General features: G+C 44.4%; 1 protein-coding gene across 2 annotated transcripts in view; it reads left to right on the top strand.

Moving 5' to 3' along the window:
* Positions 1-10,486, top strand: part of RRAS2 (RAS related 2) — a 40,998-nt gene extending 30,512 nt beyond the window's left edge. Inside the window, exons 2-6 of one of the 2 annotated variants that reach the window (XM_075838201.1) lie at positions 4,755-4,842; positions 5,057-5,159; positions 7,740-7,848; positions 8,649-8,767; positions 9,566-10,486. In XM_075838201.1, coding sequence (XP_075694316.1) covers positions 4,755-4,842; positions 5,057-5,159; positions 7,740-7,848; positions 8,649-8,767; positions 9,566-9,653 — 507 coding nt within the window. In that variant the 3' untranslated portion in view covers positions 9,654-10,486. The remainder of the gene's footprint in view (positions 1-4,754; positions 4,843-5,056; positions 5,160-7,739; positions 7,849-8,648; positions 8,768-9,565) is intronic. The other variant, XM_075838202.1, reaches the window with a different exon arrangement.
* The last annotated feature ends 1,843 nt before the right edge of the window (positions 10,487-12,329 follow it).

The raw sequence follows: 12,329 nt of genomic DNA, 5'->3' as shown, positions 1-12,329 counted from the left end.
AGTAGTTATATTCTTGTATATAGGAGCAGTATTATAGTAGTTATATTCTTGTATATAGGGGGCAGTATTATAGTAGTTATATTCTTGTATATAGAAGGCAGTATTATAGTAGTTATATTCTTGTATATAGGGGGCAGTATTATAGTAGTTATATTCTTGTATATAGGGGCAGTATTAGGGCATGACCACACATGGCGGAATTCCTCCGCAACTGTCCGCATCAATGCCGCACAGAATCTGCGTTGCAGATTCTGCAGCGGATCTGCACAAAATGTGCAGAAAATTGATGCGGACTGGCCGCTGCGGACTGCAGGAAAAGTGCTTCTCTTCTCCCTATTCAGTGCAGGATAGAGAGAAGGGACAGCACTTTCCCTAGTGAAAGTCAAAGAAATTCATACTTACCGCCCGTTGTCTTGGTGACGCGTCCCTCTTTCGGCATCCAGCCCGACCTCCCTGGATGACGCGCCAGTCCATGTGACCGCTGCAGCCTGTGCTTGGCCTGTGATTGGCTGCAGCCGTCACTTACACTGAAACGTCATCCTGGGAGGCCGGACTGGAGACAGACGCAGGGAGTTCTCGGTAAGTATGAACTTATATGTTTTTTTACAGATACATGTATATTGGGATCGGTAGTCACTGTCCCGGGTGCAGAAACAGTTACTGCCGATCGCGTAACTCTTTCAGCACCCTGGACAGTGACTATTTACAGACGTCTCCTAGCAACGCTCCCGTCATTACGGGAGCCCCATTGACTTCCTCAGTCTGGCTGTAGACCTAGAAATACATAGGTCCAGCCAGAATGAAGAAATGTCATGGTAGTAAAAACAATACGCTCCGCAGCACACATAAGATCTGCGGACTTCATTGCGGAATTTTGACTCTCCATTGAAGTCAATGGAGAAATTCCGCCATGAGTCCGCAACCAGTCCGCCACTGCTCCGCAACAGACAGAGCATGCTGCGGACACCAAATTCCGCTCCGCAGCCTATGCTCCGCAGCGGAATTGTATGCATCGTGTAAACGAACACTGCTAAATTAAAGTGAAAGTCAATGGAGAAACGGCTCCGCTGCGGATTAACGCTGCGGAGTGTCCGCAGGCGGAATTTAAGTGAAATTCCGCCATGTGTGAACCCGCCCTTATAGTGGTTATATTCTTGTATATAGTGGGCAGTATTATAGTAGTTATATTCTTGTATATTGGGGGCAGTATTATAATAGTTATATTCCTGTATATAGGGGCAGTATTATAGTAGTTATATTCTTGTATATAGGGAGCAGTATTATTGTAGTTATATTCTTGTATATAGGAGCAGTATTATAGTAGTTATATTCTTGTATATAGGAGCAGTATTATAGTAGTTATATTCTTGTATATAGGAGCAGTATTATAGTAGTTATATTCTTGTATATAGGAGCAGTATTATAGTAGTTATATTCTTGTATATAGGGGCAGTATTATAGTAGTTATATTCTTGTATATAGGGGCAGTATTATAGTAGTTATAGTCTTGTATATAGAGGGCAGTATTATAGTAGTTATATTCTTGTATATAGGAGCAGTAATATAGTAGTTATATTCTTGTATATAGTGACAGTATTATAGTAGTTATATTCTTGTATATATGGGCAGTATTGTAGTGGTTATATTCTTGTATATAGGGGGCAGTATTATAGTAGTTATATTCTTGTATATAGGGAGCAGTATTATAGTAGTTATATTCTTGTATATAGGGGGCAGTATTATAGTAGTTATATTCTTGTATATAGGGAGCAGTATTATAGTAGTTATATTCTTGTATATAGGAGCAGTATTATAGTAGTTATATTCTTGTATATAGGGGCAGTATTATAGTAGTTATATTCTTGTATATAGGGGAGTATTATAGTAGTTATATTCCTGTATATAGGGGGCAGTATTATAGTAGTTATATTCTTGTATATAGGAGCAGTATTATAGTAGTTATATTCTTGTATATAGGTGCAGTATTATAGTAGTTATATTCCTGTATATAGGGGGCAGTATTATAGTAGTTATATTCTTGTATATAGGAGCAGTATTATAGTAGTTATATTCTTGTATATAGGGGGCAGTATTATAGTAGTTATATTCTTGTATATAGGAGCAGTATTATAGTAGTTATATTCTTGTATATAGGGGCAGTATTATAGTAGTTATATTCTTGTATATAGGAGCAGTATTATAGTAGTTATATTCCTGTATATAGGGGGCAGTATTATAGTAGTTATATTCTTGTATATAGGAGCAGTATTATAGTAGTTATATTCTTGTATATAGGGGGCAGTATTATAGTAGTTATATTCTTGTATATAGAGGGCAGTATTATAGTAGTTATATTCTTGTATATAGGGGGCAGTATTATAGTAGTTATACTCTTGTATAAAGGGGGCAGCATTATAGTAGTTATACTCTTGTATATAGGAGCAGTATTACAGTAGTTATATTCTTGTATATAGGGGCAGTATTATAGTAGTTATATTCGTGTATATAGGGGGCAGTATTATAGTAGTTATATTCTTGTATATAGGGAGCAGTATTATAGTAGTTATATTCTTGTATATAGGGGCAGTATTATAGTAGATATATTCCTGTATATAGGGGGCAGTATTATAATAGTTATATTCTTGTATATAGGAGCAGTATTATAGTAGTTATATTCTTGTATATAGGGGCAGTATTATAGTAGTTGTAGTCTTGATGTTGGGGGGCGGCAGTATATGTTCCTATAGCAATAATATAGTCTGCTGTGTTTCTGAATCTTGTTCAGTCCTTCTTGTGTGTCAGCGGTTTGTTCTCCGCACTTCTGCCGCCGCCTTCTACTTCCTGTCGGCCATTGTGGAGTCTGAGTCTGGTATTTGTCAGTCTGTCACTATCAGGACCCCTTGTCTGTGACGACTCTTGTTTTGTTGTTTTACTACTGATCCAATCCTTCCCTCCTTCCCTGTCGCTGTGCAGACATTTGCAGGATATAATCTACATTTGGGTCATGAATGTCCCAGTCATCTGTGGGTATCGGAGTGATTGGTGATGATTTTCTATATACACGTTTATTCCCCACATTTTGCCGGGGAACGTGGGCTGTAGACCTGGATGTATTGGGGACGGTCCCAGTGTTTGATGTATTTGACCCTCTTGTGTCTGGCTTTTCTGCTGATTACAGACTCTCACCTATTATAACGCAGTGTGCCGGTGTCACCTGGATGATATTGTTTGTTCTCGTGACATCAGGACTTTATATCGGATCCGGTGTTGTATCTCGGACTCTCGACAGCTGGAAGTTATTTTGAGGGTTTCCTTTTTTTCTTGTTTTCATCCTGATCCGTCTTAATTAAGAAGACAAATGGTTCCGTCGTCTGCCGTGCGCCTGTTCTGGCGGCTGCGGACAATCCTCGGCTAGACTGTAGATTGACTGATCTTCATTAGTGGATGTCCGGGGACGATCGAGAGCTCCGCACCGGTCCCTCTTATATAGAGCCGAGGACCTCCGGCCGCACACAGGCATCCGATACCCAGCAGCTACAGAAGTGCCAGTCAGTAGATGGACGTAGCTGCTGCGCACCTCTTTTTATGTAAGGCGGGGGTGGAGGGCGCTCTGATGACCTTGTCGTTGGGCGGCGCTGGTCATTAGGTGGGTTTAGTGACGTGCTGGTGGTAACTTCCCTTATATTGTCAGGGGGAATGGTCTTGTGTTACCTCTGTAGCATTTACTGTCTCTCGGTGTGATGTGACCCCCCCATCTCCCCTGCACCTCCAGTTTTTTTTATTTTAAAAAGAACATCAGTCACATGACCCCTCTCAGCCAGTCGTCATGGCCGGAATGGGTCACATGATGACTTTTCTAAGATGACATGACCCTGTTGTATTGGAGCGTCAATCGCACCCACTAGACAGCCCCCCAAAGTGCCAAACAAAGGGGCGAAAAAGAGAGCGCTTCCTGGTTCTGAGTGGTCACATGGTTCTTCTCAGCCATTCAGCAGCTCTGAAAAGGATCATGTGACCCCATCTATGACTGCGCTTTGTGGCATTGTGGAGTGTCACATGATCGTTTTCAGAGCTGCTGAATGGCTGAGAAGAACCATGTGACTGCCCAGAACCAGGAAGCGCTCTCTTTTTCGCCCCTTTGTTTGTCACTTTGGGGGGCTGTCTAGTGGGTGTGATTGATGCCCCCGTACAATCCAGGCGTCTGTTCACAAGGGTTTTCCAATGTAAGAGAGGAGCAGAACATCGAAAAACCGGAGCCGCTAAATCTATCACCTGACACCACCGGCAGCCATTTATTTAATCGGTTCTGTAGTATTTCATTCGTGGTGTCCGTTTTTTTTTTTTCTGGATGAATTAGTGCGTCGTGCTGCGCTTTTTCCTTATGCTATTTTGGACCGGTTCTGTAACAGAGGCGTCTAACGAAACCTCCAACGCAGATGTGTACACCGGCCTAGAATATCACGCTGATGTACGTAGGTCATGTGACCCCTCCCGACCCTGCGGATTGGCTGTAATGGTTCTTAGGAGGGGCATTGGACGGTTTGCATTGATCGATACATAAATAAGACCTCAATATATACAAGAACTCAACAATCAACAATCATGTACTCCGTATGTGCTCTGCTGGCGACACCTGCTGGTGAGATGTGGGGATTACCGGGGGTCATATATTGATGTCTTGTAGTCTGTGATAGACGCCGGAGGTTGGAGCTGTGACCCGGGAGCATCGCTCTGACGTCGTCTTCTCTCCGCAGTCGTACTTTGTGACGGATTATGACCCAACGATTGAAGATTCCTACACCAAGCAGTGCGTTATCGATGACCGCGCCGCGCGGCTGGACAGTGAGTATTTAATGAGCTTGAGTTCAATGGTTTGCTGCTTTTTAAGTAAATTAGATTGTCAGCTCCTCAGGGGACGGATTCAGTGTTTGGAATATAACACCTCTACGTAAATACATCTGATAATCAAGAAATAAGTGATGACCCCCCCCCCCCAGTCTATTCTTCAGAGAGTGACTCCCACATCTGGACCAACGCTTCTTTCTATGTCTTCCAGTCCTGGACACTGCGGGGCAGGAGGAGTTCGGAGCAATGCGAGAACAGTACATGAGGACCGGAGAAGGGTTTTTACTTGTGTTCTCAGTAACGGACAGAGGAAGGTGCGTCCAATACATCTAATGGTCATCATGAATGTAGATACAGACACTGGAGGCAGTTTAATAACAGGGGGCGGGGCTGTGACAACCTCACACACATGATATACAGGCTGGTTGTCAGTAGTAATAGATGAATGGCTGTTACTGTATATAAGATGTGTGGATCTCATGTCTGATCACAGTGTAATTATATTATATATCAGTGATGTCAGTAACAGGGGGCGGGGCTGTGACAACCTCTCACACATGGTATACAGGCTGGTTGTCAGTAGTAATAGATGAATAGCTGTTACTGTATATAAGATGTGTGGATCTCATGTCTGATCACAGTGTAATTATATTATATATCAGTGATGTCAGTAACAGGGGGCGGGGCTGTGACAACCTCTCACACATGATATACAGGCTGGTTGTCAGTAGTAATAGATGAATAGCTGTTACTGTATATAAGATGTGTGGATCTCATGTCTGATCACAATGTAATTATATTATATATCAGTGATGTCAGTACAGGGGGCGGGGCTGTGACAACCTCTCACACATGATATACAGGCTGGTTGTCAGTAGTAATAGATGAATAGCTGTTACTGTATATAAGATGTGTGGATCTCATGTTTGATCACAGTGTAATTATATTATATATCAGTGATGTCAGTAACAGAGGGCGGGGCTGTGACAACCTCTCACACATGATATACAGGCTGGTTGTCAGTAGTAATAGATGAATAGCTGTTACTGTATATAAGATGTGTGGATCTCATGTCTGATCACAGTGTAATTATATTATATATCAGTCATGTCAGTAACAGGGGGCGGGGCTGTGACAACCTCTCACACATGATATACAGGCTGGTGGTCAGTAGTAATAGATGAATGGCTGTTACTGTATATAAGATGTGTGGATCTCATGTCTGATCACAGTGTAATTATATTATATATCAGTGATGTCAGTAACAGGGGGCGGGGCTGTGACAACCTCTCACACATGATATACAGGCTGGTTGTCAGTAGTAATAGATGAATAGCAGTTACTGTATATAAGATGTGTGGCTCTCATGTCTGATCACAGTGTAATTATATTATATATCAGTGATGTCAGTAACAGGGGGCGGGGCTGTGACAACCTCTCACACATGATATACAGGCTGGTTGTCAGTAGTAATAGATGAATAGCTGTTACTGTATATAAGATGTGTGGATCTCATGTCTGATCACAATGTAATTATATTATATATCAGTGACGTCAGTAACAGGGGGCGGGGCTGTGACAACCTCTCACACATGATATACAGGCTGGTTGTCAGTAGTAATAGATGAATAGCTGTTACTGTATATAAGATGTGTGGATCTCATGTCTGATCACAGTGTAATTATATTATATATCAGTGATGTCAGTAACAGAGGGCGGGGCTGTGACAACCTCTCACACATGATATACAGGCTGGTTGTCAGTAGTAATAGATGAATAGCTGTTACTGTATATAAGATGTGTGGATCTCATGTCTGATCACATGTAATTATATTATATATCAGTGATGTCAGTAACAGGGGGCGGAGCTGTGACAACCTCTCACACATGATATACAGGCTGGTTGTCAGTGGTAATAGATGAATAGCTGTTACTGTATATAAGATGTGTGGATCTCATGTCTGATCACAGTGTAATTATATTATATATCAGTGATGTCAGTAACAGGGGGCGGGGCTGTGACAACCTCTCACACATGGTATACAGGCTGGTTGTCAGTAGTAATAGATGAATAGCTGTTACTGTATATAAGATGTGCGGATCTCATGTCTGATCACAATGTAATTATATTATATATCAGTGATGTCCGTAACAGAGGGCGGGGCTGTGACAACCTCTCACACATGATATACAGGCTGGTTGTCAGTAGTAATAGATGAATAGCTGTTACTGTATATAAGATGTGTGGATCTCATGTCTGATCACAGTGTAATTATATTATATATCAGTGATGTCAGTAACAGGGGGCGGGGCTGTGACAACCTCTCACACATGATATACAGGCTGGTTGTCAGTAGTAATAGATGAATAGCTGTTACTGTATATAAGATGTGCGGATCTCATGTCTGATCACAATGTAATTATATTATATATCAGTGATGTCAGTAACGGGGCGGGGCTGTGACAACCTCTCACACATGATATACAGCCTGGTTGTCAGTAGTAATAGATGAATAGCTGTTACTGTATATAAGATGTGTGATTCTCATGTCTGATCACATGTCATTATATTATATATCAGTGATGTCAGTAACGGGGCGGGGCTGTGACAACCTCTCACACATGATATACAGGCTGGTTGTCAGTAGTAATAGATGAGTAGCTGTTACTGTATATAAGATGTGTGGATCTCATGTCTGATCACAATGTAATTATATTATATGTCAGTAATGGGGGCGGGGCTGTGACAACCTCTCACACACACGTATATAAGATGTGTGGATCTCATGTCTGGTGACGGGGGAGATGATGGGAGATCTTTGGAGTTATTAGTGATCTCAGTTTTGACTCTTGGACAATTTTTGCTTATAATGAAAATCTCTCTTTTGTTGCAGTTTTGAAGAAATCTATAAATTCCAGAGACAGATCCTAAGAGTAAAAGACCGGGATGAGTTTCCTATGATCCTGGTTGGGAATAAGGCAGATCTGGAGCGTCAGAGACAGGTAGTGCTGCCCCCGATCCAGCCGCTTCACCTGTGGGCTCAGTGACAGGGTTTGTGTCAGCGGTCGGGTCATGTGACCTCTGGCTGTCCCCGCCCCCGTGATGTCATCCAGCTCCAGTCCGACGGCTTCTGTTTTATGAGGTCTGTGATCCGGTCTGTGATCCGGTCTGTGTCAATCTGCTCAGAGAAGAACATGAGGGTTGTAATCCCATTATAATGTCCTGGCTCCATCTCCTCAGTTATAGTCACTGGTCTCTGCGCCCCTGTCTGGGAGGAATCTATAGCTCTCCAGGTTTAGGAATAGAATGCCAGATCTACAGTAAAGACTGACATTTAAGCTGTCCGTACATTTACCTCCAACCGGACCGTCATTTTAATATAATAGGGTTCAGTTCTGTGCTCCCCGTGTACTCCGCAATAATAGAAATGTTTCCGGGTAGACGCGACGGAGCAGGAGGGAATGAATGAGTGTCAGTCGGGGTTTGTGGAGCGTGACAACCTCTATGGACAGTAATGGCGGACGTCGGAGCCCGTCACCCGGCATTGTCCTGAGCTTTTCTCTTGGGTGAAGTCTTAAAGGGGCCCTCCATGTGACGCACGGACACCTGGAGAGCTCACTATCCCCCCAGGACTACATACTGGACTTGTGTGCAGGTAATTTTGGGGTTCCGCTCGTCTGCTCAGCTTTAGGGGTGCAGGGTAAGTGAAGTGTCTTCTGTGCTCGGCGAGTCCTCCTGTATCTGATGAAGAGTCCGCCGGTCGCTCACGTCTGGTGCCGTCTCGTTGTTTTTGTGTTTGCAGGTAACGCAGGAAGAAGGGCACCAGTTGGCGCGGCAGCTGAAAGTGACGTACATGGAGGCATCCGCCAAAATCCGGATGAACGTTGATCAATCGTATCATGAATTAGTGCGAGTAGTGAGGTGAGCGGCGGTCGCGTCCTCGCAGTGATCGATCGTTTTCATGTAAATAAAGCTTCTGCAGCTTTCTAACAGACTTCGCGTTTCAATTCCTCACCGTTTTCAAGATCTCTGCCTGATGTCAGTGAATGGAACCATTCATTGTTTACACTAAGGGCGCTTGCACACGACCGTGCAGTATTTGCCGCAGAGATTCAGCCGCGGACCGTGCTCGCAGTAAGAAGTATCTGAGCACGGTCTAAATGCAAAAAATGGGACGTCCTATTTTTTTGCAGCTCATGTCTGCGGCCGGGACACGGGAAGGGGGTCTGTGGCCGATATAGAAATTAAAGTCCATAGTTTTTATCCGTAATTGTGGATAAAATACTGACGTGTGCCTGGGGCCTCAGGAGCTGAAATCTTGTCCTGCTCACACAGCTGAGGGATAATTCTCATGTATTCGTGTGGGCAATCCACTGTGAGCTAGCCAAGAATCCCCTCCCTGAATAATTGATACAATGTATCAGCACAGGCAAAATGTATCCGTCTGGGGATTGGGTTGTTTACCACACAGAGGATTGCCTAGACTGGATACAACTGTAACAAACCCTCAGCTGTGAGACTAATTAGTTCTGTACACGGTTTCAGCCTTTGGATGCAAAGAAGAATTTTCAATTCACAGACCGCAAGCAGAGATCTTGTTAATGGGGAGGATCTGGAGCACCGTCTATTAGAAAGTCTTTGAACTTTTCCTTATACGATGTCATTACTTAGAGGAGACGCGTCCGTGACTCCCATCATTCAAGTGTCCTTTGTTTTCAGGAAATTTCAGGAGCAGGAATGTCCCCCGTCCCCGGAGCCCACGCGGAAGGAGAAGGACAAGAAAGGCTGTCACTGCGTCATATTCTAGAGCTGCCGGCGCTGTCCTCTTCCCGTGCCGATACTTCGCGTCCTGTCGGAGCAGCGTTTCTCTATCTCCGTACATGTCACCAGGACGGCCTTAGTCCGCGAGATCCCGAGCACAGGACAGTCCCTCGAAGCCCCGCCCCCACCCAGGAGATCCGCAGGCGTCCCCAGCCGTTCACCGCCAAATCACAACCGGTCATAAAGCGTTTTTGTTTCCATTTCATCAAGTGATTTTCACATTCCCGAGCGGTGACTGCTTGGAGCGGCGGTGGTCCGGGGGCCGGGACGCAGCGGGACGTGTGGCAACAATTGCTGGGGCTTTTTTTATTTTATTTTCACTTTTTAAATTCTGCTGCATTTCAGGATCCGATTTTTATTCGCCAAGAATCCGGTTTTAAGTGTCCTTTGCTTTTAAGTTGGCGGTTTTGTGTTTTTTTAAGTTAGACGTCCCTAAACCTGTGTTGATGTTGACTCTGAAAGTCGCGTATGGGCCGTCCCCTCGTCAGGTGAACTCTTTGTTTGCACCGTTGATCTGTCGTTAGGCGAAGGGTCCACAGCGACTTTTCACCATCCGTGATTTTCACCTTTTCCCTTTCGGGAATCTTGCGGTAATGTAGCAGCCGGTCTCTAAGCCAATTACGGAGGACGCTGACGTACCGCGATGTCGCCGGCCGATCTGGCGCAGAGAGTGGAAATAGCGGGTGGCCGAGCAACTAAGTGCCTGAGCTGAACTCTGACCTCGGAGGAAAGAGCGTGAATATGGCGTCCTATGCAGGCGGTGAGCGTCTTAACCGGTGCCAAATCCTGATAATAAAGATTATTGGTTGAAATGCTGGAGTTGCGCGGCTCCGCCCTGAGTTTCTGTAACATTTCCCCCGCCGTCCTCTATCTATATGTCTGGAAAATAAAGAAGAGCAGCGTACCGATCCTGCGGTCGTTGGCGCTCACGGAAAGGACCGGTAAAGAGGAATAGGTGTGTGTTTTCAATATCTCTGCTTGTAGGTGAATGGGGGGAAAAAAAAAAAACAATCTTTGTTTTCGGAAAGGTTGGAAACTTGTTCTGACCTACTCCTGCTCACACAGCTGAGGATTTGTGACAATGTATTAGTTAAAATGCAGCAGCACAACTCCCTCTGCTGTCCTGAAAATTTGCTATATTGTGTTGGTAGAGGAAAAATAATTATTGAAAATTTTCCCATTCACTGAGGGCAAGCAGAGATTTTTTTATTTACATCAAGGCTAAGAACCTATACAGACCTAATACTTTTCACAGCTGAGTGTGTCGCAATGTATCAGTGTACATGACCCTCTGTGAACGGAGTCTGATAGCACTAAGAGGCGATCAGCCAGGACCGGAGGGAGATCTCTGCTCAGTTCACACAGGATAGTCTACGTTGATACACAGTAACAGGTGCTCAGCTGTGTGAGGAGAACTAGGTAAAGACAAGTTTTTCTGATTTAATTAATGGTTTTATTCACTGACCGCAACAGCTATCTTGAAGATGGAATGCTGAATTTATTAGAAGTTTTTCCTTGTATAGTGATGGAGCTTTATATACAGAAGGTTGGACGGTTTCCCCAATTGAAAGAAGACCAAGGAACGGACAGGGTTAGATGTTTCAGGAGCCTGGAAAAGCTGGGTGACCTCTGTGGACGTTCTATTGCTCGCATCAGTTGTCATCCAGCTTTCCCAGGTGCAGATATGACACATGAATGGGATTTCACACATCATTTTGCACCATTTTCGCCGATGTCCGTTCAGGTCTCGTGTTTTGGTTTGCTGCGATTTTGGGGTCAGCGGTGATGGTATCAGGACGCGAGTGCTCTCGGAATGGCGTTGTGTCTGGCGGTTTTCTCCATCGGCTTCTCTATAGGACTATGAGACAGAACCGCAGAGGACGACGTCAGGACTTGAGACGCTATTTCTGGTTTAGGGGCCGACGCTGTTACCGCTCGCAGCCGGTGTAGTGACGTCTTTCTGGATGTTTCTTGGTGATGGAACCGCCCAGGTGCGCAGCTTTCCGTGATATATTCTATAATTAGAGGGCAGAGATCTACAGAGACTGACAACGTTCCTCACCCGCCACAAGGCCGGGGCCCCGGGGGCCAATTTATAGCCGCTGCCGTGGTTGTTTATGCGTAATACCAAATCAGGGACACACAAGTCACTTGTTTACACTAGTTCTGTTCTTTCACCGGAGCACGGCTGCCTGCAAGCAGTTTTAGCACAAATTAATGCAGTTTAAATTCTTTATTTTTTTTTGCTTAGAAAAATACCAACAAGAAAGCTCCGAAATCTTAGCTGAGGGTTACAATGCTTTGGCTCACAGACGATTGTCTGGACTGACACATTGTAACAAACCACAACATGTAGCAGAATATCCGGTTCTGATGGGTTTTCAGCCTTTGGATGTAAATTAGGAATGTTTTCAGTCACTGACAGCAAGCAGAGATCTGGAAGCTGGTGAGAAATTGAAACAAGGTATATTGGATAGTTGCAAAACTTTTATTATAGGGTGATTACTGTTTCTTGCTGTGAATGTACAGACCGCAGCGTCGGAGGGGAGACGTTACTCCATTGTGCCGTATATCGGAGCAGCGGCGTGCGGGTCACCGGCTCATACGTCGCATGTAGGGTAGAAATGTGCGGAGCCACCGTGTAATCCCCAGCGTCTGCTCG

The sequence above is a fragment of the Rhinoderma darwinii genome, chromosome 9 (genome assembly GCF_050947455.1).
Source record: "Rhinoderma darwinii isolate aRhiDar2 chromosome 9, aRhiDar2.hap1, whole genome shotgun sequence".
Lineage (NCBI taxonomy): Eukaryota > Metazoa > Chordata > Amphibia > Anura > Rhinodermatidae > Rhinoderma > Rhinoderma darwinii.
The sequence above is the reverse complement of the archived record's forward strand: the minus strand, read 5'-3'. Positions and strand labels throughout refer to the sequence as shown.